At 44.6% G+C, this 26,826-nt stretch overlaps 1 protein-coding gene across 3 annotated transcripts in view; it reads left to right on the plus strand.

Annotated features, from left to right (window-relative positions):
• Positions 1 to 5,260: 5,260 nt before the first annotated feature.
• Positions 5,261 to 26,826, plus strand: part of PCDH19 (protocadherin 19) — a 133,037-nt gene continuing 111,471 nt past the window's right edge. For all 3 annotated transcript variants that reach the window (XM_087972137.1, XM_026674759.2, XM_087972138.1), the window contains exons 1-2: positions 5,261 to 8,807; positions 13,807 to 14,134. In XM_087972137.1, coding sequence (XP_087828263.1) covers positions 6,661 to 8,807; positions 13,807 to 14,134 — 2,475 coding nt within the window. In that variant the 5' untranslated portion in view covers positions 5,261 to 6,660. The remainder of the gene's footprint in view (positions 8,808 to 13,806; positions 14,135 to 26,826) is intronic.

Consider the following 26,826-nt stretch of genomic DNA (forward strand, 5'->3'; position numbering starts at 1 on the left):
ACTAGTATATATGTGCGAGGGGAACCTTTAACTTCATTGAAGTAGCTTATACTGTAATAACAACATCTTGAAAGCCTAACAGTATTTCTCTTTCCCTTCCGATTACATCAAAGAGAACCAAGGTAGATCAATCATGAGTTTCTTTCTCACATGTTCCTGGATTTGCTCCTGTTTTACTAACGGTGGCCCTACATTTTCTTCAGAGTTATCTCTGTAAGTCCTCTCAGCGTGGCAAACTAATGATCTGATTCTATATAAGACGGTTTCCTCTCTTTTGAATCACTTCTTGAGGGATGAACCCTATGCGGCAAGATCTCCACAGAAGTCAGTTCCTGGTCCTACTTTCTCACTGTTCCTGGCTTGTGAGACCATGCAAGATGATGCTGAATCCTTTTGATTAGCCTGCTACTGGAAACATCTAAACCAACAGATATCCCACGAGGTTTCATAGAGGCAAAGAAACATAGATTCCGCTCTGCAAAGGAAAGGAATCCAGATGAAAAGATTTGAACCCCATTTCTTTCATGACATGACTCTATTTCAAAGGCTGTCAGAAAACTACTATCTTGCAATCATCTCTTCCATCATCCTAAATATGCCTGATCCTACAGGTTTGCGTGATCCTACAGGTTTGTTGTAAACATCGGAATGAGGCAACCACTGTCTTTGCACCTGACCTATGATTAACCCAAGGGAGATTTTTTTTTCTTTTTAAATAATAGTTTACTCCATTGATTTCATCCAAAGTTCTGGATTTGCACAGCACAATAAACCACCAAGCACCAATCACACCAGTTGGGATTATCCAACACACAAAAACTAAAATGTGATTCATTGTGTTAGGCAAATGCACCAAAGCGAATTCTGGGAATATCTTGAGGACATGAAGCCCATCCTTATGTTTTAAGCTCACTGGAGGGGCATGGTGAAACCCTATGAAATTCATTGTTTTCATTATCGTCCTATTCCATTTTTATGAGCTAACCAGAGATGGTATTCAGCAGGTTCTGACCAGTTCTGGAGAAATGGTAGTGGACATTTTGAGTAGTTCAGAGAACCAGCAAATCCCACCTCTGACTGGCCTTGCCCCCATCTATTCTCTGCCTCCTGAGTCCCAGCTGATTGGCTGTGTCTTCTTTTGTTGCCCTGCGCAGGAGAAGGGAGCTGGAAAGCAGGTTAGTGGGGTGGAGGGGAAATGGGATTTTGCAGTATCCTTCCCCTGCCATGCCCACCAAGCCATGCCACGCCCACAGAACCGGTAGTAAATTTTTTTTGAATCCCACCACTGGAGCCAACCCAGTTCTACGAATGCACCTTAATTGCTACTCTCACTGAATCCCTTAGGGGCCTAACTCCTAGGACACTAGGTCTAGGGAGGCATTCTTAGAATACTTGTAGGACATTATTGACCATTTCTACTGTGGTTCCCATTATGGATTGCTCTGAGAAATATTATATATATTAAACCGGGCACATAGTTAAGTGCTCTAAAATCAATGGGCACTTAATCATTGCATTGCATTGTGGCCAGGGAGATAAGTAGACCCAACCTATCTGAATGGCCAGTCTTTATCCATTTTGAAACTCGGGTGTTGCGTACCCTATGAAAATGAAGGAAAAGATTGCCCCGTTCTTCTACACTGCCACTGATTATTGATTAGATATGAGCCCTACTGTGGTTTCCTGAAGCCCTGGCACATTGTTTTTCGTGTTAAGACAGCCGCTTTTTCTGGTGATGCTTCTTTCTTGAGGCTTTGGATGCTGCGGCCTATAAAAAGTTATGAATCTATTTTTAACTTTTGACTGGTCTTGGGATGCCCAGCGCGATCAATGTAACGGCTCCATCCATATTGTCTCAAGATCTAATTCTTAGTTTACTAGGCCCTGGCACTCTATCAATTAAAGGAAACACATGGTGGCTGGTCTCCCTTTTAAACGCGATCATCATTGGCTTGCTCTCTAAATTTTAGATGAGTCACTCTTTGCCACGTGCCAGATAAAAGCTTAAACCTATGGGGAGACAGACAGATAAACCAACTTCCCAAATCCCAGACCAGCAATATAGTGAGGTTGTTTTCTGGCTGCCGTGGAAAAAATACCTGCTGTTGGGGCAGATGAGAGGAATTACCCCTCCCTCTCGTCCCCCCCCCTTTTTTAAAAAAAGGCTTTCATTCTTTCTTTGGCTTACTCTTCCCGAAAGGGGTCAGAACTGCATTATACAAACCACAGAAAGCAATATACTGAGCCTAACTAAACTAAAATCAAACAGAATAGGCCCTTGGACAAGGCTCTTATTCAGGGAAATCAATTCTCAAGGCGGTCGGATTGATTTATAAGCATACTTTTTAAAGTTTCATTGATTTAAGGATTCAGCCTGTTTGAAAGGAACCCCTGGAACGGTCTCTTTACAACTTTGGCATTCTATTCATCCCAGTGACTGTAATTAACAAGCACACATCCGAAAAGGAGGGAGAAGAAGAAGAGGAGGTGTCTTCCCCTTTCTTTTTATAGCCCTAAATTCATTAAGGGGAACTGACCTCATTCGAGGCACATTCCATGTTTGGAACGAGCAGAGGCCACAGAAAAATATGCAAACTTAATGCCAGGAGTGTGTTGCTCAATGCAGTGAAAGGAACAAAATCGCTTAATCCCCCAATTGGTTGAAACCCTTTGGTTCGTATAAAAAGATGGAAGATATATAGGTTAAAGGAGCACTTTCTCAAGCCAAAATGTGTGGGGAAATTCTCTATGTGTGTGTGTGGGGTATTGACCAACCCCTTGCATTCTTCTCTATTGACTGAGTTTGTATGAGTTTTGGCTTTTTTTTTTTTTTTTTTTCAGATTAAAGAAGAAGAAGAAAAAATGTTTGGCTTTAAAATAAATTTCTTCCTGGAAAAGAAGGAAGTGGCCCTTGCATTGCAACAGAATTAATAGGCTATATTTTAATAGAATTACAAGACATTTCTCTGGCTGCAGTCAGCTCAGCTATCTTGTCCATGCTTCATTCATAGCAGTTGGGAATGTCTAAGTAGGTGGCTTCAAATGACACGAAATGAAAACAATATATATTATGTGCTGCAGGGTTAAAAACACATTCCTGCAAATAAACTATGATGGACCAGGATATTCTGATGAGCAGAGTCACACCTTGCCCAAATCTTGGCTTGTTTACTCACAGTAAACTTGTTTACTCACTTGTTTTACTCATTGGGTAAAATGAAACAGGGCTGCATTCATCGGGTATCCCCTAAGGCTATGAATTAGGATCCCAACAGCTGCTAAAACCAAAGCAAGCAAACTCAACTATGGATAAATGCCATCTTGTGCCATCTTAAGCCTTCCATGCCCCCCCCCCAAAAAAAACTGTATTAAATATGTAACCAATTTCAAACCTTGCACTAACCCCACAATGTGATTTAGGCTTGGCTTAGCAACACATGGCCATAACTCAGTTCCGTTTAGAGCAGTTGAAAGCCTGCACAAAGCCTCCCATTAGGAGTTCATTTACTGGACTATTACTCTGTGCCCTGTATGAAACCAGACCGTCTAGAGAGAAAAAAGGCATAGCACTGCAGTGCAATACACATTTTGTGTGTGCAAAATCCAGAATCCCCCTTTTAAAAAGCTTCCTCTCCTTCCCTTCTCCGGGTGAACAAAGGGTTTATAAGAAGCAGATTCCTGAAGAAGTTGCATCTTGGAGGGAGGAAAGGGAGAGGAGGAAAAGTGCCTGGAGGGTCCTCCTTCCCTCCCCCTCCCCTCCCCAGCCAAGTTGCCCAACCGCCTCCCGTTCGTGGAACAAATCCGTTTCCACCCCCACCCCCCACCGACAAAGCTTTCAGAAAGGCGTCAGGACCAGAGATGCCCATTAAAGCCGCCCCGCTGCGCGCGTTAGCCAAGCCAAAGCGCAAAAGGGACGTTGGGAAACAAAAGAAGAGTAAGGACTTCCCCCCCCCTTACTCCCAGGAGTAACGCCGAGCGTGACGGGGGGTAGAGAGTCCTCTTGCGGAGGGACACACGAGGGGTCCAATTGTAGCTTTGCGGGTGTCGCGTGCTTCTCCAACGCAATTCCAGTCCAAAATGGAAAAAAAAAAAAGGGAGAGAAAGGGATAGAAAAGGAATAAAAAAAAATTGCTCCCGGAACAATGTAGTGTTTTCCCACTCTTTGCACCCTCGGCTCAGCCACAAACGCACGCACAAACACCAACACACCCAAATCCTTTTTTTTTTTGTGTGTGTGTGTTTTCCCACTCTTTGCATCCTCGGCTCAGCCACAAATGCACGCACACACACCAACACACACACACAAATCTTTTTTTTTTTGGTGTTTTCCCCCTTTGCATCCTCTGCTCAGCCACAAACGCACGCACTCACACCAACACACACACACACACAAATCCTTTTTTGGTGTGTTTTCCCACTCTTTGCATCCTCGGCTCAGCCACAAATGCACGCGCACACACCAACACGCACACACAAATCCTTTTTTTGGGGGGTGCTGTTTCCCCCCCCTCTTGCATCCTCGGCTCAGCCACAAACACGCACGCACACACACACCGCTACTGCTTTTGATTCCTTCGGGTACCGCTCTTGTCCGTTTCACCCGCCGGGCCCCGCCCTTTTCCTCCTCGCCGGCTCCGCCCCTCCCCCTCCCCTCCCCCGTCGGCTCGGAACGCGCTCCCCCCGCCCCCGCAGCCCGCGCTCCGATTGGCCGAAGCCCTGCCGTAGCTCGGGACCGGAGCCGCGGCTGTGATACCGCTCCAGCTCGCGTGCGGCCAGCAGTTTTGCAGCAGCAGAAGCAGCAGCGCGCGCGCGAGAGGGAGCCCGGCTGGCTGGCTGGCTGGCTGGCAAGGCAAGGCAAGGGAAAGCTGGCTGGCGGACGAGCGCAGAGAAGACCGCGGGCTTGGAAAGCGACGAGGGCTTAAAAAGCCTGCCCAAGGCAAACGGGGACGAGGAGGAGGAAGAGGAGGAGGAGGAAGAAAGGCTAGGAGTCGCAGCCTTGCGGGCGTGCGGGCGAGCCACCTTGCGAGCCACTGCGGTGCTTGGGCTGGCCTCTGCAAAAGCCTTCTCCTGCCGGCTCGCCTCGGATCTCGGCAGCCGGGGAGCACGAAGAACTTCGCATTGACCCAAAGAAGGTGGGAAGAAGAAGAAAAGGAAGAAAAGTCCACCGAGGCGGGAGGCATCAGATCCCGCGATCTTCCTTGCGGCGGGCATTTCTTTTTTTTTTTGCTTTGCTGCTGCTTTTGCTCCGAGTTGCTTTTTTTGTTGTTTTTTTGGCGGCTCCCGCCTTGCGCCCCGTCGGCCGCCCGTGGGGTGGGAGACGTGGGACGGACGATGAGCTGCGCCAGCAAACTTTCCTCGCCGCTGCTTTGTTTGCTGCGGCGCTGGGCGAGCCGGAGGATGCTCAACGCCAGATAATCATGGGGACCCCGAGAGGAGCGGCCGGGAGGCGACCGGGAGAAGCTCTGCAGCACTAGCCGCGCTCCTGAGTGCTTTCGCCGCCCGCCCCGGGCTTCCCACCTGCCTCGCCGCTGTCCAGCCGAGGAGCTTCCGCGGACCGCCGCCTTCGGCTCTCCTTGCAAGCCGGGAGGGGAGTCCGCTCCTCCGCCGCCGGCAGCTGGAGAGAGAGAGAAAGGGAGAGAAAAAGAGAGAAGGAGGGAGGAGGAGAAGGAGGAGGGTGGTCCGGCGTGTCTCCTCGTCTCCCCCGCCTTCCCGATGCCTCCTCCAACGGACCGGGCGATTTGGAACCGCGCTCGCCGCCTCGCCTTCCTTCGGATGGACTTCCAGGGCTAAAAAAAGAAAAAAAAAAACTCTCCGGAAAGGTTTTCATCTCGCCGGCCTCCTTCCTTCCTTCCTTCCTTCCTTCCTTCCACCCGTGCCTGTCCCCCGCTTTCCCAACCTCTCCGTGACTTCTCCTGCGTGACTCTCCCTCTGCCTCCCTCCCCAGTTCTTCGGGTGCCCCTCCGCCGTAGTTTCCCCCCAGCGGCTTTCCTCCCCATCCCCATCTTTCCACCGCCGTGGTCCCCTCTCCTTTTCCAGCCGCGGGATTCGTTGGCTACCTTCGTCCGCCCGGAGGTTGGGTTCCCCCCCCCTCCTTCCTTCCTTTTCCTCCTCCTCCTCCTCCTCCCAGGTACTCCACTTTCTTCGCTAAGGGTCTGTGCAAATTGGGGAGGGGGGAGGAGTGGTGGCGGAGACAGAGGAAGGGGTAAAGGAGGGGGGGTGTAAAGATTTGCGCATGCCAGGTGTAAGTCGGCTGAGGTCCCTCCTCCCCAATTCAAGACTCTCTCTCTCTCTCTCTCTCTTGTGTGTTTTAAATTGGAAATAGATTTGCCAATTTTTTGTAACTCCTCCCGATCTGGCTGAGTGGAAGAGAAGCATTTATTCCCGGTTTTCCTTAGGGCTAGGGAGGTTGCTGAAGAAGGCAGTGCACCTGGGAGAGAGAGAGAGAGAGAGAGAGGGAGTCAAGACATGAGCTTGTAAAGTAAATCTCCCCTCCCCCGTAGAACAGCTTCTTTTCTTTCCTTCCTTTCCCTCTGTCCCTTCCACAACTCCCCTGACTTCCCCTCCTTTTCCCAGACAGGAAATCAACAGGCACCCGGAGAGACGGGGAGGAGGAGGAAGAGGAGGAGGAGGTGGTGAGGGAGGCACGGAGGGGGGTGAACTATGGATATTCTCTGCCCCCTGCTCCAATTTCTGCTCGCTCTTTGGTGGACTGGCATAGGAGCTCTGATCAACTTGAAGTATTCGGTGGAAGAAGAGCAAAGAGCTGGCACGGTGATTGCGAATATTGCCAAAGATGCCCGAGACGCCGGCTTTGTCTTGGATCCTCGGCAACCCGCTGCTTTCCGAGTGGTGTCCAACTCGGCACCCCACCTGGTGGACATCAACCCTGGATCAGGCTTACTAGTGACCAAGCAGAAGATTGACCGGGACTTACTTTGCAGACAAAGCCCCAAGTGTGTGATCTCTTTAGAGGTCATGTCAAGCTCCATGGAGATCTGTGTGATCAAGCTGGAGATCAAAGACCTCAACGATAATGCTCCCAGCTTTCCCACGGATCAAATTGCTCTGGAGATCTCAGAGACAGCCAGCCCGGGGACTAGGGTGCCGCTGGAAAGCGCTTACGATCCAGATTCGGGCAGCTTTGGAGTGCAGAGCTACGAGATCACTCCCAACGATCTCTTTGGCTTGGAAACCAAGACGCGAGGGGATGGTTCCCGCTTTGCTGAGCTGGTGGTGGAGAAAAGCCTGGATCGCGAGACACAGTCTCATTACAGTTACATGATCACAGCTTTGGATGGTGGGGACCCACCCAACTTTGGGACAGTGGAGTTAACCATCAGGGTCATCGACTCCAATGACAACAACCCTCTCTTTGAAGAACCCTCCTACACCGTGAGTGTGCTGGAGAACGTTCCTGTGGGCACACCGGTGATCCGCCTCAATGCCACGGACCCTGATGAGGGCACCAACGGGCAGGTCTTGTATTCCATTCACAGCTATGTCTCTGAGAAGGCCAGGGACCTCTTCCAGATCAATCCTCAGACCGGTCTGATCACGGTCACAGGGGCGATTGACTATGAGGAAGGTCACGCCTACGAACTGGACGTACAAGCTAAAGATCTGGGTCCCAACTCCATCCCAGCCCATTGCAAAGTGACCGTCACTGTACAGGATGCCAACGACAACCCGCCCCTCATTAACTTGCTCTCGGTCAACAGCGAGCTGGTGGAAGTCAGCGAGAACGCACCTCCGGGCTACGTCATCGCCTTGGTGAGGGTTTCCGACAGGGATGCGGGTGCCAATGGCCGAGTGCAGTGCAAACTGTTGGGCAATGTGCCCTTCCGCTTGCAGGAATATGAGAGCTTCTCCACGATCCTAGTGGATGGACGCTTAGACAGGGAGCAGAGGGACCAGTACAATCTAACCATCCAAGCGAAGGACAATGGGGTCCCTTCTCTGCAGGCCACAAAGTCCTTTACCGTCAAGATCACAGATGAGAATGATAACCACCCGCACTTCTCCAAGCCTTACTACCAGGTCATTGTGCAGGAGAACAATACCCCCGGGGCCTACCTCCTTTCTGTTTCTGCCAGGGATCCCGACCTTGGCTTAAATGGCAGCGTCTCCTACCAGATTGTCCCATCCCAAGTAAGGGACATGCCTGTTTTCACCTATGTCTCCATCAACCCCAACTCTGGAGACATCTACGCCTTGAGGTCGTTCAACCACGAGCAGACCAAGTCCTTTGAGTTCAAAGTCTTGGCCAAAGACGGAGGCAACCCTTCCTTGCAAAGCAACACCACCATCCGAGTCATTGTCCTGGACGTCAACGACAATACTCCGGTGATCACGGCCCCTCCTTTAGTCAACGGGACCGCGGAGGTCTACATCCCCAGGAACGCTGGCATTGGCTACTTGGTGACAGTGGTCAAGGCCGATGACTATGATGAAGGGGAGAACGGGAGGCTTTCCTACGAGATGGCTGAAGGGGATCGAGGGTTTTTTGAGATCGACCAGGTCAACGGCGAGATAAGGACCACCAGAGCCTTCGGGGAAAACTCCAAGACTACGTATGAGCTGATCGTTGTGGCCCACGACCATGGGAAAACATCGCTTTCGGCATCGGCTTTGATTTTGATATACCTTTCCCCGGCCCTGGATGCCCAGGAATCCATAGGATCTGTAAATTTGTCCCTGATTTTTATTATTGCCCTGGGTTCAATTGCTGCCATTCTGTTTGTCACCATGATCTTTGTAGCTGTCAAATGTAAACGGGATAACAAAGAAATCAGGACTTACAACTGCAGGTAAAGTACAGATGCCTTTTGATATTAGCCTTATGTGACTGCTTTTAACGCCCACCCTTTAAATGTGTCATTCAATAATTGTGCCCATTCCTAATCCAGCAAAGACCTTACCTGCTTCCAAGATACAGGCCGTATTAAAGAGGCCAACTGTGATTTCTTTTAACTCCAGTTAAAAGGGGATTTATTAGGGTGCTTTATATTTTTTGCCTATCCAGGATTGTTAACACACACACACACAGACACACACACACAGAAGTCCCCCTGGCCATGGCATCAGTGTACTGAAAGAGGGGAAAATACAAGGAATTGTAATAACACAGCAAGGCTTTTGACGTGCAATCTTGAACATGCCTCATAAGGCATCTACCTCTGTTCTGGTTTGGACTGCTTTCCTTTTGTCTCTCCCCCCCACCCCCTTGAAAGGGGGAAAGCTCAAAAAAGAAAGAAAGAGAGAAAGCTCTTTGGATCCGTGATGGGTGCCCATTGCTAAGCCGTGATTTTTTTTTTTCCCCACAACGGCTGCAGTCCTACCACTATCCTGTCCTCACCAGATGAGGTCACTGTGGCTGTTTTTTAGAAGCCAGCTTGTTTTCTCGAGAAAGTGTTGGTTGTAAATATATATATTATATATATATATATGTGTGTGTGTGTGTGTGTGAAAGCTGGTTGGGGAGAAGATAAAAGAACACAAGGTTTTGCTAGAAATATAGAAAGATACATATATATTTGCTGTGGGGAAGAGAAAGGGCCAGGCTTGGCAGGGCTTTTTTGAATGGTCTGTTTGGGAGGAAAAAGAAACAACCGTCCAAAGAATTTCAGTTCTTCTATGCTTTTTGCAAGGAGAAAAATGATAACGAAGCTAGCTTTCTTTTAATTCTTTCCCCTCTTCTAACTTTATTTGCCTGCTCTTTGTTAAAAAAAAAATCAGGGCGGCTTTTTAAGTTGCTTTTCCCTGTTTTTGTTTTTGTTTTCCATTTCCCCTTGCAGTGGTGTTTGAATGATGCCTGGACTTATTTTTTATTATAAATATTGCCTGCATTTAAGGGACGTGTTTGCCCAAGATGTAGGGTGGCATGTAGCCTTTCCTCCCACACACACCCTTGGCTTGCTTTTTGAAATCTTAAGCTGCAGGATTTGGGTCTCTTGAATATGTAACAGCCGTGTGATCATTGTCTGTCTTTTGCTATTCTCTGTGTTGCACAAGTTAGCAGACAAATGCTAACCACACATGAATATCAATTGGGTGCCATAAAGGAACAGCTGCAACCGCCTATAAATGGTTTAATCCTGTTAGGAATGAAATAGCCACAACTTCTCCATTCCTTCAGTTCTCTGGAAAGAAGGGGGGACAGAAATGAATGTTGTCCTCTCTTTTGAAAAAAAAACCTGAATGCCCTCCAACCATTTGAAGCCTTGCATTCTTCAGGGACTTATTTACACTCTTCATATTAAAGGAGTTCAGGGATTGTATTTCTCACTCAGTTTTTACAATGTCTTGTACCTCCTGGCCATACCATTTCAGGGTGTTGAAAGTATGGAAGCCACCCTGCGAATAAAGCCACTGGCTTTCCAGGGCTTCGGCTTTTTAAACGAGGTCTAATATGTTGAATTTCTTACCAGCTCGGCCCATTAAGCAAGAATAGGTGCAGAAGGAAAGCAAAGACTCCGATTGAGTCTCAACGCCTTCTAACAGATTTCCACTTTGGTTAGAACTAGTTGGTTTGGCTTGATGGCTTGGGGAGGGGATTAATGAAGTGCACTTTAATTAAATAATTGGCCAGGAGAAGGGAAAAAACACACACCAATAAGGCACCCAGGAATGCCTGAGTAAGCAAAGTTTCCAAGATCATTGCAGGAAATGTTCCAACCCATGAGACATGGAGCAGGAGAAATCTGCATGACTCCTTCCAGGAATAAACTTCATCAGGTTCAGCAGGATTTCCTTGGGGTGGGGTGGGGTAAATACGATGTTTAAAATATTAGCCGCTTATAGAAAGTGTGCTGAGATTTTCCTCCCCAGAAACACACGCCGGTTTTCTAAAAATGCACCCAATGGGCATGCTTGCGAAGAAATGATCTTGTTATTTGCCCATTGTGGGTTTTGAAATCAAGGTTAGGGGAAGGTGTCCCTTCTCCCCCATAATGTGTGGTAGGGAGGCCTCATCCTTTTGTCTTCTAAACCAGAGACAGAGGTGTGATATGTATGGGCAGGTGAGTTGATGCTTCCACCGAGCATTTGCACAAGCTTTCTGGGATCTCTTAAGCATCCAGCGTAGGCATTTTGGAGGATTTCCACCTCTACCTGTTGCTAAATGGTCAGTGCTGTTCTAGCTGCTCCTTTCTCTGGGGTGCATTAATTTGGGGTTAAGCAAAAGGGCTGTTGGAGCCTGCAAGGCTGGAGCGATATAGTTTGAGCGGATAATCCAGAGAGCCTTCAAACAATAGGAGAAGAGCACTTTCTGTTTGTTCTTTTTTTTTTCTGGGTTTCCAACCCTTACGAAATTCACTCAAGCTACCATTCCTCTCAAAAGCATCTCATGCTGCAGGGACACCGCCTAACTATTAACCTGAAATAGGATGTGTCCTATTTTATTTTATTGGTGTTTTTTTTTTATAAGAAAGCGTGTTTTTTTATTTCCTGACAGTTAGAACAATTCATCGGTGGAACAATTTGCCTCCAGAAGTTGTGAATGCTCCAACACTGGATAGTTTAAAAAAGATGTTGTGGATAGTCATTTGTCTGAAGGCGGTGTAGGGTTTCCTGCCTAAGCAGGAGGGAGGGGTTGGACTAGAAGACCTCCAAGGTCCCTTCCAATGCTGTTATTCTATTTCTATTCTTTGGGGACCGAGAGAAAGATCTTTTTGGATTTTTCTCCTTGATTTCCCCCCCCCTTCAGCAAGAGTCTCACGGCGTCTTCACCTGTCGGACAGATTCTCAGAGATAGCCTTCCCAGAATGCTCTGCTCTAGGGAACGCTGGCTGGGGAATTGTGGGAGTGAAAATCCTCCTATTTTGGAGTGCATCCACTTTGGAGAGCAGCTGCTTTTGAATCATTTGTCTTGACGTGATGAACTTTGATGATGTTGGTGTTGGTGGTTGTTTTTTTTAAAAAAGCCCAGCAGGCATGACTTTGGGAAATGAACATTTTTCCAGCCTTTGGTGCAAGTGAGATCTATTTCTGACTTTTAAAACCCGGCCACGGTGCCTTCACACATCTCCCTTCAATATCTACGTCTGTGTGGCACTGATAACAAGATGTAGTCCCCAGTGGTAACACTGAGTCACAGTGACTTCAATCTAACTCATCAAGATAACATCTGATTGCATTCGTGCCTCTAATTATTTTTTTCCTGGCTGTTGTTTACTGATAACTTTTCTCCCTTCCTGCTCTTTCCTCTTTTCTCTCAATTTTCTTTTTCCTGGGCGAGAGATAAATCACTTGCCGTCTTTCAGTTAACCAGTGAAAGGTCAAGAAATGGGGGTGCATTTTATAATGTTCCTTTCAAAAACACGCTCCTCGGTTCTGGCCTGGCAGGAATGGGTGTTTGATCCTAACAGATAACAGATAATCAAGAGTTGGAAGGGATCTTGTAGGTCATCTAGTCTATCCACCCTACACCATCTCGGACAGATGGGAGCCCAGTCTCTTCTTGAAAGCCTCCAGTGATGGCGCTCCCACAACTTCTGAGGGCAACTTCTGTTCCATTGGTTGATTGTTCTGTCAGAAAATGTCTGCTTATTTTCAGGTTAAATCTCTGCTTGTTCGGTTGCCATCCATTATTCCTTGTCTGGCCTTCGGGTGCTTTAGAAAATAGCTTGACCCCTTCCTCCTCTCTGTGGCAGTCCCTCAAATATTGGAAGACTGCTCTCCTGTCTCCTCTGGTCCTTCTCTTCACTAGAGTAGACATAACCAGTTCCTGCAAGCATTCATCGTATGTTTTATCCTCCACTCCCCTAATCATCTTGATTGCTCTTCTCTGCACTCAACCTCTTTTTTATAGTGTGGTGACCAAAACTGGATGCAGTATTCTAGGTCTGGCCTTCCTAAGGCTTTATAGAGTGGTATTTATAGAGTGATCCTGCCAGAGGGGTGGGCTTCGTTTCCCAGAATTCCTGGCCTTCAAAGCCTCGCTGAGAATCCTGGGAGGCTGAGGCAGAGAAGATAAGAAATGACTTGGGAATGCAGAGTAGAGGTGGGATGTCCCAAGCTGTGAGATATCATGAGAAAGATGAACCACCTAAGGAACAAAAAACTACTAGATGGATCTCTTTTTTTTGAATACTGTATTAATCTGGCAAATTGAGTTCACAAGATAATTGGCCTGCAGAAATCCTGGCTGCCGGGGAACAAGCCCGATGCCAGGTAATTGACTCCAGTGGCTGTTTATAAGCGTGTATTATCTAGATAGAACACCTTTGGGCAGGCTGAGGGAACATAACCGGGTTTTACTGCTATGGGAAATGACACGGAACAATCTCCCTGCCGATTTCCCTCTCCGCTTTCCCCCATTTCTGTGAATCCATTTAAATAATTTTTCTGATCCTTATTACCAAAGGAAATGCATTTGCATACTCTTTTTTTTTTCCCCAGTTCATGGATTTTCACATTATTATTTTTTTTCTTCCCCCATTTTCTGCAGGCTGAACTATATCTCGGGTAACTAGATATACCGACTGTTCTCAGCAGCAGAAAAAAAAAAAAAAAAAAAAACTAACACAAAAACCCAACCCAACCAAAACACGGGGAATATTTTCTTCCCTCTCCTTTATTCCACGCTTGTTGTTCTTGTGTGTGTGTGTCGGATCCACAAACCTTGTTCTGCTTATGAGAGATAACACGCAAGACAACTTCGCTGTCAAAAAGAGCCGAGCCATCAATCAGCTTCTGCATATGGATGGGAAAAATCAGGCCTCTCTCTCTCTGAGAATGCCCTCTTTGACTAGTGTGCGGTTTGAGGATGACGTAAGGTTCTCACTTTGCTTTCCTTCTGTCCTGCAGAATTGCAGAGTACTCCTACGGGCACCAAAAGAAATCCTCCAAGAAGAAAAAAATCAGCAAGAACGACATCCGCCTAGTGCCCCGGGATGTAGAGGAGACTGATAAAATGAACGTTGTCAGCTGTTCCTCCTTGACGTCATCCCTCAACTACTTCGACTATCACCAACAAACTCTGCCTCTGGGTTGCCGCCGATCAGAAAGCACCTTTCTCAACGTGGAGAACCAAAACAACCGGAACGCCGGCTCCAACCACAACTACCACCACACCTTCACGGGTCAGGGACCTCAACAGCCGGATCTCATTATCAATGGGATGCCTCTCCCAGAGGTGAGCACTTCTCTTGGATGGAAGAGGGCTTCCAGAAAAAGTCCCCCAAATTGCAACAATGAACGAGCTTTGGGTGCAACCGGTAGCTTGGGGATGGGTGGGGTGCTAAAATAGAAACCAAGCCTTTCTGAGTTGGATGTTTGGCTGCCATCTTGGGTGGCTGCCATCTTGGACCAGCTTTCCCCGAAGGTGAGCTTCTCCAGATGACCTGAACTCCCATTCGCATCATGTTCATGATGAGAACGGTAGGGTCCAGAGTATTTGGAGCATGCCAAGTTGGGCGTGACAGGCCCACCGAAGAGAAGTGGCTGTTAGCTATGATAACAATGCCAGGGTGATTATGTCCAGGTTCCTCCTGAATCCATGCAAAGTTTTTGAGTGCAGAAAATTGGTGTGTATTGGCTGTCTCTACAGGCTTTTCTGATTGGCCACTCTGGGAAACAGATTTAATGAGTCTTGAGCCGAGTTAACACCGAGCTTGTTTACATTCGCTACAGTTTGGACTTCTTGTTTGGACTTCTTGTTAAATGCATGGATTTGATTTGACTTGAGTTTGTTATGTGGAGGACCGTTGTATTCTTTGCACCGTGGTGGCTTTCTCAGGGGTTTTTCTTCCACCCAACGTGGTTTAGCATGGTTGTAAAGCTGGACTGAATAATGTATCAGCAGTTAGTACTTGCCAGTGTTGTATTGATGATGACAGGTTGGATCCATGCAGATGGGCAAGGGACCTAGAGGTTTGAAGTGCTTTTTTTAAAAAAATTCACCAAACATTGCAAATTCTTCATGGGACACAGCTCTGGTCATGTGGTGAGACAGTCATCTTGCATGCAGGAGGTTCTGTGTTTCTAGCATCTTCAAGATCAGGGACTGTTGTAGCTTTTGATAAGCCATGATTTGAAGCATCCCTTATTGACTGTACTGATGAGTACTCAGTTCTTCAACCTGGAGGTAACAAATGATGGGGAGATGTTCTTTTCTCTCTGAACTTTTGGGATTAGCCACCTATCAGAGTCAACAGTATAGAAATTCCTGGATTAATTTTATGATCTGGTATAAAGAGCCATAGAGATTTTGAACTTTCAATAAGAACATTGAGATTTGGCTGCTAGGTGCTTGAGGAGATGTAGAATGGATTGTATGACTGACACCACTACATGTTTCCTTGAAATGAAGCTACTAATCCAAGGATACTCTTCCTCCATCCACCCTTTTAAATTTTGAAGTGGAAATACCTTGTTTTCCCCATCATCTTGGGGTTGAGATGGTTGTTGGAGAAACATGCTGTGATATATCAAAGCTTTTTTTCTCAGAAGACAAGCTCTTTTTTCCCTCACTGCTGGGAGTTGAAATACTCATTCGGCTACAGTATGTGCCCAGTCCTGTTGGATATTTTTTGATTAACACGGGTTTGCTTCTCTTTGAATTATTACTTGACATTAAGTAAATATCAAGTAATTTTTTTATAATGGCATTGTCCCATTTCTTACTTTTCATAGAATAACAAAGCAAAGAAGCGGGTGATATTGATGAATATATACAGAGAGAGAGAGAGAGGAGGGGGAGAGAGAGAGAGACAGAGAGACAGACAGACTATGGCTGGGTCCACATGAGATTTGGAAGCTGTAGTTGCACAAATTGCTAAGACAAGCTTAGCTTTATCTTGAATATTTACTTTGGGGGTAGAGTTTTGCACAAATCCATTTGTTAATTTATCCTCCTGTGTATTGAGTGAATGTGGAAAAGGGATCCTTTTGGTAACTGTTAGTAACTCAGATACGTGTGATGCAGAACTATGTTTTTAATAAACTTTAAGATACGTGTGTGTGTTGGGCAAACACAATCTGTTACTTTGTTTGAAGCAACCTGGTATTGGATTAATGTGATGTGGGAACAAGAATGTTGAACGGGTGCCGAGAATTCACCATTTTTATTTCTTTTAGTATGTGTTTCTTTGAGTCAGTTTTTGACTTCGGGTGACTGCTTGGATAAGCCCCTGCAGTTTTCTGGGCAAAGATTTCAGAAATGATTTTCCATTGCCTCCTTCCTAGAGACAACTGAGAGAGAGTGACTGATCCAAAGTCACCCACTTGGCTTGGTGCTTAAGGTGCGACGAGAACTGTCATTCTTCTGGTTTCTAGCCTAGTTGCTTAAATACTACACCAAACTGGTACTCAGAAAGCTACCATGGTGGAATAATGATCACCGATGACTGAATGAGCAGATCAATTACCAGATTTATTCATTCCTACCCAGCACGCAATAAATGTAGTATGTTTTGGTTTTGGCCTAACAATTTAAATAGAGGCAGTCTTGGACATTCTCCATTGGGTTGAAGTAAGTACCAGGGAAGAAAAAGAGAGTTGATGGGGCTTATTTCTAGCCTGGCTTCATGCTACGGTTTGGATATCTGACAGCTGCTTGTACATTAGTTTATTTCTGCTTACTAGATGCTTAAGATCAATCTTTCTGCCTGTTGACTTCAGTCTCTCCAACTGCAGTATTGTGATGATGGTTTCTTACTTGATGGGGGATGGTAGTGGAATAGGCAACCTCTTGGTGGCTGATTTTCCCAGCCAGCATAAATTAAGATGGAAAGTTGGTTAAGATGAATACCATGCAACTCTTTTTGGTCTCCATCCTTGAGTTCTGTGAGAAATATGGAGACTATCTCCCTAATGTTTGCTTTGTTGATATCTATCCATTCAACCCAACCCAACCCAACCCAACCAAATGTCTTCCAACAGTCCTTGCCTTTTCTTCTCTTTCTGATCTTCTGGCTGCATTTTGCTTTGTGTTTTCCCTTTTCAGATTGCATCCTATTCAAGAATTTTATATGCCAAGCCCAGCACTTGGTCTCTTTAAGATTACCAGTACCAAGGCAACTTCTGAACCTCTGCAGAAGTGCTTGGAGCCAATAGTGAACTCAACAGACTGTAGCAGTTGGCAGTGAGGGAGAATTTTAAAAAAAATGCAATTAAGGGCACACAGCAGATGTAATATCACACCGTTCCAGAGAATTAAATCTCCATGTCAGTGCCAGCGTTGATATGGGATGTATAATCAAGTTGCTTCACTGCAATTGAATGGCATTGACCTGTGAATAATCATCCAGGTATTCCGAAGGTAGCTGCTCTTATGATATTATACTTGGGTTATTATTTGACAGCTGCGATGAGATGGAAGAAGAGCAAATGTTTGAGTTTCACAGGATTCTTTTAAGTAGTGGAGCTGAAGCAAAAGGATGCTTACCAATCAACGTGCAATCAAGGCTTCAAGGAACGATCTTTGTGGCAATGGAGCAATCTAGGAAAGCTATTTTGATGGATCCTTGAGAAGTTCTTCCAAATTTCTTTTGGTGATGTTTTTGAAGCCTGCTTTCTTATTGGACGTGATGAAGGGGGTTTCTGCTAGCAGCACTGCTTTCTATCATATTTTCCCACGAGACTGAACGTTCTTTGGTTGCCTGCATTTTCCAAGAAAAAAAAAATCCCATTGGAAGCTTCTTCCTTTCTCCTCTTTGGCATTTAATGCCTGTGCAGGAAGCCAAAGAGGCTACAAAGTGCTAGAAAGATTATAGTATAATGGAAGACAGGATATGCATCACACTCCTTTGCCATTTTGCAACCGAACGTCTGTGTTTGCAGAACAGGCTTAGCAAAGTATTTGTACAGCGTGCAAAACTTGGTGAGTTCCAAGTTCCAAACCTTGATTTGTTTCGGTGTTCTTGGACTATTGTGCCAAACCAGGCATTATGAATATGGTAATAGTTTATGCTCCAACTCTGGAAGTTTTTAGGAAGACATTGGACAGCCATTTGTCTGAAATGGTATAGGGTTTCCGGTCTAAGCAAGGAGTTGGACTAGAAGACCTCCAATGTCCTTTCCAACTCTTCTCTTCTCTCTCTTCTCTTCTCTTCTCTTCTCTTCTCTTCTCTTCTCTTCTCTTCTACTCTACTCTACTCTACTCTACTCTACTCTACTCTACTCCAATTCTATTATTCTATTCTACTCTACTCTATTCTACTCTACTCTATTCTACTCTACTCCAACTCTATTCTATTCTATTCTATTCTATTCTATTCTATTCTATTCTATTCTATTCCATTCTATTCTATACTCTACTCTACGGTTCAAGAAGTTGAGAAAATGGCAGCTTGTATTGGCCTTTGGAGCAGTGTCAACAATAACTTTTAACCACATTACAGAGTTACTTGTGGCATGAATGGTAGGCTCAACTTGGAAGGGAAAACTGAATGGCACTTTGTACAACTAGCGTTTTAGAGGCAGAGTTGCAGAGGCGTTTCTTCCTTCCTCTTAGTTGTGAGCCTGGTGTAGCAAAGGACTGTTTTTTTCCTTGACATCAGCACTCTTTATAAAGATGACGATGAGGACCAAAATAAGGATAATAATTCACAAGCAGCTACCTGTTTCAAAGCAAGTCATTGCTGAGCTTATGGCATGGAAATGGTTGTTCTAATTGGTACTACTTGTCAGCAAAGATTTTGGAAAGTTTGAGTGGAACTGCTAAAGATAACACACAGGAGAGAGAGGACTGATTGTTTTCGCCCGTTTGTTTTCCCTGTGGTGCATTTTCTTGGGCGCTGTCCATTTTAGTCTTTATTATTTATTGTTAGATTTTTATCCCACCTTTATTAACTCTAATTAACTTATAGCAGTGAGTGTATGTAATACTTCCTCCTCCCCCTATTTTCCCTGCAACAACAACCTTGTGAGGTGAGTTGGGCTGAGAGTGACTGGCCAAGTCACCCGGCCACCTTTCATGCTCAAGGCAGGACTAGAACTCACAATCTCCTGGTGATTGGTCCAAAGTCATCCAGCCATCTTTCATCCTCAAGGCGGGACTAGAACTCACAGTCTCCTATGATTGGCCCAAAGTTACCCAGACAGCTTTCATGCCTAAGGTGGGACTAGAACTCACAGTCTCATAGTGATTGGCCCAAAGTTGCCCAGGTGGGACTAGAAGTCACAGTCTCCTATGATTGGCCCACAGAACTCACAGTCTCATAATGATTGGCCCAAAGTCACCCAAGTGGGACTAGAAGTCACAGTCTCCTATGATTGGCCCACAGAACTCACAGTCTCATAATGATTGGCCCAAAGTTGCCCAGGTGGGACTAGAAGTCACAGTCTCCTATGATTGGCCCACAGAACTCACAGTCTCATAATAATTGGCCCAAAGTCACCCAGGTGGGACTAGAAGTCACAGTCTCCTATGATTGGCCCACAGAACTCACAGTCTCATAGTGATTGGCCCAAAGTTGCCCAGGTGGGACTAGAAGTCACAGTCTCCTATGATTGGCCCACAGAACTCACAGTCTCATAATGATTGGCCCAAAGTCACCCAGGTGGGACTAGAAGTCACAGTCTCCTATGATTGGCCCACAGAACTCACAGTCTCATAATGATTGGCCCAAAGTCACCCAGGTGGGACTAGAACTCACAGTCTCCTATGATTGGCCCACAGAACTCACAGTCTCATAGTGATTGGCCCAAAGTCACCCAGGTAGGACTAGAACTCACAGTCTCCTAGTGATTGGCCCAAAGTCACCCAGCCAGCTTTCATGCCTAAGGCATGACCAGTTCTCAGTCTCCTGGTAATTCACTCAGCACCTTAAACACTAAGAGACTTATAGATTTGAGTGTCAAGGAGATTTTTCCAAACACTTTTGGTGAAACTGTGGCTTTCCTCTTATTGCTAGGATCCATAGGCAAAATGCTTCTTGGGGCAAGTTATGAAACACAAGTCAACCTAGTGAACTTTATATGCTACTTACTGTGAGGGTTGGTTTTTTGGGGCATCTTGGTAGTGAGTGGCTGTCTTTAAGGGAAGAGAGAAAGAGAAAACCAAGCAATAGAACATTTCTCTTTCTCTCTCTCTCTCTCTCTCTCTCTTTGTCTTGCTCTGTCTTTTTAGCCAGAGAAAGGCTAAGGCTTGAAGTTGTTAGGCAGCTGGTCTTTTAAATCTCAAGTCTGCTTTTTATTGTAGTAGTTAAGAACCTTGAAGTAAAAAAAAAAAAGTCCCCACAGAATAAATATTACTAAAGCTCACTTCTTGTTCTATAAAACAGTCTTTATTCTACTCCCCCCCAAACTCTGGCTAAGATATAGAATTATATACTCTAAATCTGCTTTATAATACAGGTGAGGTCTAGGCTTCATTCTAAAATGGAGCTCTCCAAATTCTGAACCATTGTAACTCAAAGTTGATGCTGAAGAACAGCAAATATCCAGGCCAGAATCTCTCTCTCTCTCTCCATCCATCCATCCATCCATCCATCCATCTTCTATCTATATCGAAAAGTGAAATACCACTTACGTGTCATCACAAAATCTCCAGAACCGTAAAGCCTCTACAAACTTGAAATTTGGCAAGAAAAGGATTTTTCAAAATGACCATCAGAGCATTAGTATTTCCTATATTATTATTATTAACACGCTCTGATGCTAAGGAATTCTACTCCCCTTCCCCACCTGAAAAGAAATCTGTTCCAAATGCAAAACACAAGCAGAGGAGAGGAGTTTCCGTTTCCATTTTAGTTTCACAGCAGCAAGCAGCTTGAGTACAGAACTAAGACATGCCCAGACTCCTTGATGTTGAGCTAAGACATGCCCAGACTCCTTGCTGTCTCCTTTTTGCTCACACAGCAAATACTCTTTCAGTTTCCAAACAGCCCTCAACTCTCTCACACACTGACAGGACACTAGCCAGATGAATACCGATGGATGCTGGTAGGCAGAGGCAGAATTTCCCCCCCTTATTTCCCTCTCCCCAAAAACTAAGCTCGACCACATCGTTTCGTAGTGAAGCATGGGTATCGAGCTAGTGTTCCATAAAGCAAGGGCATCTGATTTTCCTTTCCTTATTCAGTGGCAACTTTATCCAGGTTTTGCCCAGATTTCTGAGAATCCTGCATTTTGGGAAGGATCTGATTGTAGTAAAGGGAGAATATTTGTACCTCAGGGTTGAAATGAGAGGCTCTTGGTGCTCTCTGAGCTTGGTTGGTTTCATTATCCAAACTAGGTAACATCAGAGCCGTGGTGGTGCAGTGGTTAGAATGCAGTACTACAGGCTACTTCTGCCGGCTGCCGGCTGCCAGCAGTTCGATCCTGACCGGCTCAAGGTTGACTCAGCCTTCCATTTTTCCGAGGTTGGTAAAATGAGGATCCAGATTGTTGGGGGAAAAAGGCTGACTCAGTAAATCACTTAGAGAGGGCTGTAATCTTAAATGCTATTGCTATCATCAGGGCTAGTAGTAGCCACTCATTCCATTCACAGTATCTGTGATTTTGTTTGTCTGAACACCAAGCCGTTCTTCCTTTGAGTTCCAAGAGATATCTGATGATGTTACCTAGTTGGGTAATGAAACGTCTGCAAGGAAACAATCAAGCACAGGGAGCACCAAGAACCTCTCAGGTCTGATTAAAAAATAATTAAATTACAATATCAGATATTGGAAGTTGAAGTTGACAATAGACAAAACAGGAAGCAGAATGTGAATCCAAATTGGTTTGCAAAGTCACATTGTCTAACACACACCCAGATAACTTAGCCTACGTACATAGCAATCGTTTTTTTTTTTGGATTTTTTTTTAAAGCTTTTAGTTGTTTCCAAAAGGAGTTGAAACTTGTATGAGATATTGGTGAAACGCCCGTCAAGGCCGTTTAATGTAGACTCCCTGCTGTAGCTCGGAGAAGTAATGAGATCTCACGAGGATGTGTTACTCCAGTGTAAGACTCCTCAGAATAGCAGGGGTTTTCTCGCTTAATTTGTTGTTGGGGATCATAGATCAGAACGGTCCGATTTTGGCAAAAAGCAGCTTTTGGACCGCAATAATTAGAATTAGAATTCTTTTATTGGCCAAGTGTGATTGGACACACAAGGAATTTTGTCTTTGGTGCAAATGTTCTCAGTGTACATAAAAGAAAAGAGACATTCGTCAAGAGCCAAGAATCATCAGGTACAACACTTCATGATAGTCATGGGGTACAATAAGCAATCCAATCATACTAGGAAACAGTCAATATAAATAGTAAGGATACAAGTGACAAAGTTACAGTCATGCAGTCACAAATGGGAGGGGATGGGTGATAAGGAGTGATGAAAAGATTAATAGTAATAGTAGTGCAGACTTAGTAAATAGTTGGACAGTGTTGAGGGAATTATTTGTTTAGCAGAGTGATGGTGTTCAGGAAAAAACTGTCCTTTTTATCTAGTTGTTCTAGTGTGCAGTGCATAAAGAAATGTCACTGAAAGGAGGTGCTTTTTTTCTTCTTCTAATGTATCCTGTTCTCAGGATGAAGTCGAGCAATTCATTAGGGGCTCCTTTCTACAGAAGAAAAGGCTGGTGACTCTCTTTGTAAGCCTTTTGGGCAGGGGGATATGTATGTCAGGACTCAGTTTCCAAGGTTTAACTTGGTTTCCCGTGGGGAATTCTTGGGCTACAGTCCTGTGAAATTTTGGGGACAAAATGCTAAGTTTCAGTGCCATTCCTCCCCTTTTACATTTGTAGACTTCCCCCAATTTGACAATCATTTTAGGTAACTCACTTCAGTGATGTCACACATAAAACTTGACTTGCATTGTCCGAATTTGGTCTCTTTAATGAAGGCTTAAGGTATTGTGTGAACCCAGCTTCTGTAACTATTTCAGCAAGTCAGGTTCATGTAAACAATGCCTTAACATGATGCGTGAACTTAGCCTTAATTTGGGTTGCCTAATTCGTTCCATCATCCAAGATGCTTTTAGTGTGAAGTCTTATCTTGGCTGCCTGTATCCAGGGCGGAATTTAAACATTGGAACTATTGAGGAAAACTGTGAGAAAAAAGGATTTTCTTCATTTTTTGACTTCTAGCCAGATCTTCATAAAAGCTCTGTAGCTTTGCATTTCGTGGAATCACCTGGTAGAATTGGAAAAAATAAAATAAAAAAACCACCCCATAATCTCAAAAACTGGTGAGTTACCTTGGAGACCTTATTAAACTGAGTGGATCATGGTCTAATTCTGTATGGGAATCCTCTCTTCATAAAATGCTAGAAAAGTATTATCCCTGGCATGGATTGATTTCAAAAGTGATCTTTGGGTTGAGACACCCTCTTACGATCCTTCAAACAGAAAAAACAACAATTCCTCAATTCTTCCACAGCTGGCCCATTTTGCCAAGTATCTGTTCTAAAAGTTTAAAACTTAAACCTTCCCCCAAGATTAAAAAAAAACAACAACTAACAACCCTCAAACATCGCATCTCCTTTAATTGAAATGCAGAAGTGAGTTTGTGTTAATTAAGAACAATACATGAAAGGGCACTTGCCTTATTCACATTGCAATGCAGATGTTTTTCCAGTTCTCCCCAAAGGGTAAAATCGGGTTAAATGAAGAAGTTTGTGTATGAAAGGAATAGAATGTGCTCGTAGTAGAAATTTATTTCGAAGATGGAGTTTGCCATCTGCAGTTTGCATGGGCATATGGATAATGAGTGTGTGTATGTGTGTGTTTGTACATATACATGCAACATACACACATACAAACACATACCATTCTAACACAGCCTGCCCTGTTGAACAAGACTATCTTCAGAGTTGGTAAAAAATAATAATAATAATAATAAAAAAAATGATTGGTGGCTTCTATTGTTCAGCTTAGGAGAACTGTTTGTTCCATATTATGTAAGAGAGTTTTGATACATTTTAAAAATCCAGAAGTAGTAATAAGATTGCAACTGTCCAACTGTCCAACATCTGGAGAGTAGATTGAGTTGGCATCTGGTCTTAGCATTTCTCACTATAGTGAGACATGTTTCTATTGCGAATAACTGTTACAATTTGGAAATTTGCTCATAAAAAGAGGAGATGCATTTTTAATACAAACCAGTAGCCTTTTTGTTTTTTAAAAAATTAAGGTTTAAAGGATTACTGTGCTTAGAAGATCCATTTTTAAAAAAAATTGCAGAACAGTTCGTTGGCATTTGGATCAATGTTATTTTCTGTGTTGCTATGGATTGAAGTTATTTTGGTGAGCCCTGGAGGGTTTAACAGGTGGGCAAACTGCTAGTGTAAGAATTACACTTACAATCCCCCCTCCCCCCCAATTCAGACGAACAATCCTTTCTCATGATTCGATCTAAACTTCTGCTTTTTGTTTTTTGTTTTGTATTTATTTTGGTTTTGTCAAGTCGCATTGGATGGATGGAAAAAATATCGTGCAAAATGATCCAAACACAAGTAATGCGTATGATTTGATTTATAGAGCAATAGCAACAACAAAAAAAGTTTATTAAAGGGGTCTCCGGAGACTCCTTGCAATTTTTAAGTGGTTTTTGCAAAGGGGAAAAAAAAACCCTTTAAGAACCACTCAGTTTGATTCATCGATTTAAGTGCTGCAGCTTCAGTGAAAATGCTAGAACTCATGCTGATAATATGATGCATGCAATGCTATTTTTATGGATCCAGAACAAAGTGGTATTTAACAGATGAACAAAGTCGTAAGGGACCTTGGAGTTCTTGTAGTCCACCCCTTGCTCAAGCAGGAAATGTACACCATTGCAGACAAATGATTGTTTAGTCATGGCTTACAAACCTCCAGTGTTGGAGCATTCACAACTTCTGGAGGCAAACCATTCCACTGATTAATTGTTCTAACTGTTAGGAAATTTCTCCTTAGTTCTAAGTTGCTTCTCTCCTTGATCAGTTTCCACCCATTGCTTCTTGTCCTGCCCTCAGGTGCTTTGGAAAATAGCTTGACTCCCTCTTCTTTGGGGCAGCCCCTTAGATATAGGAACACTGCCATCATGTCCCTCCTAGTTCTTCTTTCCATTAAACTAAAGGGTTCCCCTCGCACATACATGCTAGTCGCTTCCGGCTCTAGAGGGCGGTGCTCATCTCCGTTACAAAGCCGAAGAGCCAGCACTGTCCGAAGACGTCTCTGTGATCATGTGACTGGCATGACTAAATGCTGAAGTTGCACAGAATGCTGTTACCTTCCCACCAAAAGTAGTCCCTATTTTTCTACTTGCATTTTTACGTGCTTTCAAACTGCTAGGTTGGCAGAAGCTGGGACGAGTAACAGGAGCTCACTCCGTGACGCGGCGCTAGGGATTCGAACTGCCGAACTGCCGAGCTTTCTGATCAACAAGCTCAGGATCTTAGCCACTGAGCCACCGCATCCCCCTGCATTAAACTAGACATACCCAATTCCTACAATCATTCTTCATAGGTTTTAGCCTGTAGTCCCCTACATACAAAGTTGTGGCCTTCTGTGCATAATTGTTTGATCAGAGGGTCATGATGGATATTCTATTGCTTTCTGAAGCCACTGTCTAAATGGGTGTCCAGTTTACCTACCCAGTGGCAGGAGACTGATAAACCATATTACCTTGCCTCCATTGGTGTTTGCATTCCTCCCCCTCCCCCAAGTCAAAACATTCCCTGGATCACTGCTCTATTTTCGGGTCACCCAGCTTCCTTTTTAGAGAGATTGTTAGCATATTTTCCATTTTCTTGCAGCCTTTCTGCAGATGTAGCCCAAATTAAGAGTGACATGTCATCATGTAGTAGACAACTTCAGCTTCTAGCAAGGTGTCAGCCCTTGGGGAATAGAACCAGATCAGGAAATGGACTTCATTGGGAGAGTAGAACTCTTATTTGATTATGGGGTCTCAAATGAATTCTTGCCAACTAGATTGCATTGTACCTTCCCTGTATCTTACATCCCAATAAATCAGAGAGGGGCCTTCCTGGGTTTCTTCCAAATACCGGTGGTGCTTGACTTACAACAGTTCATTTATTTATTTATTTATTTATTTAATTTATTTATTTGATTTGAGTTGTCAATCACTTACAAGATAATAGATATAAGAATAAACATGAGTATGAATACAGGAAATAGGTACAAATAAATGGGGACAATAGGACAGGGACGGTAGGCACAATTGTGCACTTATGCACACCTCTTACAGACCTCTTAGGAATGAGGTGAGGTCAATAGTGGATAGTTTAAGGGTAAAGGAGTGGAGGTTAGAGGATGTAACAACAGAGTCAAAAAGTGCATTCCAGGCATTGACCGCTCTGTTGCTGAAGTAATACTTTCTATAATCAAGTTTGGAGCAGTTTACTTTGAGTTTGTATCTGTTGTGTGCTCTTGTATTGTTGTGGTTGAAGCTGAAGTAAGTCATTGACTGGTAGGACATTGTAGTAGATAATTTTGTGTCCTACGCTTAAGTTCAACCGTAGGTGGTGTAGTTCTAGGGTGTCCAAGCCCAGAACCTCAAGCCTGGTGGTATAGGGTATTCTGTTGTGAGCAGAGGAGTGTAGTACTCTTCTCATGAAATGCTTAGTATTTAAATATTTAGCAATAGCAATAGCACTTAGATTTATATACCACTTTATAGTGCTTTACAGCACTCTCTAAGCAGTTTACAGAGTCAGCCTATTGCCCCCAAAACAATCTGGGTCCTCATTTTACCCACCTTGGAAAGCTGGAAAGCTGGTGAGATTCGATCTGCCAAATTGCAGGCAGCCAGCAGTCAGCAGAAATAGCCTGTAGTACTGCACTCTAACCACTGTGCCACCGTAGCTCATTTTGTTACAACTTCACTAAAAAAAGTGCCTTGACCATTTTTCACACTTAAGGCCATTGCCACATCCCTGGGATCACCTGATTAAAATTCAGACC

This window comes from Notechis scutatus, chromosome 10 (assembly GCF_049901735.1).
Source record: "Notechis scutatus isolate UNSWTSFEM ecotype Mainland chromosome 10, rNotScu1.2, whole genome shotgun sequence".
In the NCBI taxonomy this organism is placed as follows: domain Eukaryota; kingdom Metazoa; phylum Chordata; class Lepidosauria; order Squamata; family Elapidae; genus Notechis; species Notechis scutatus.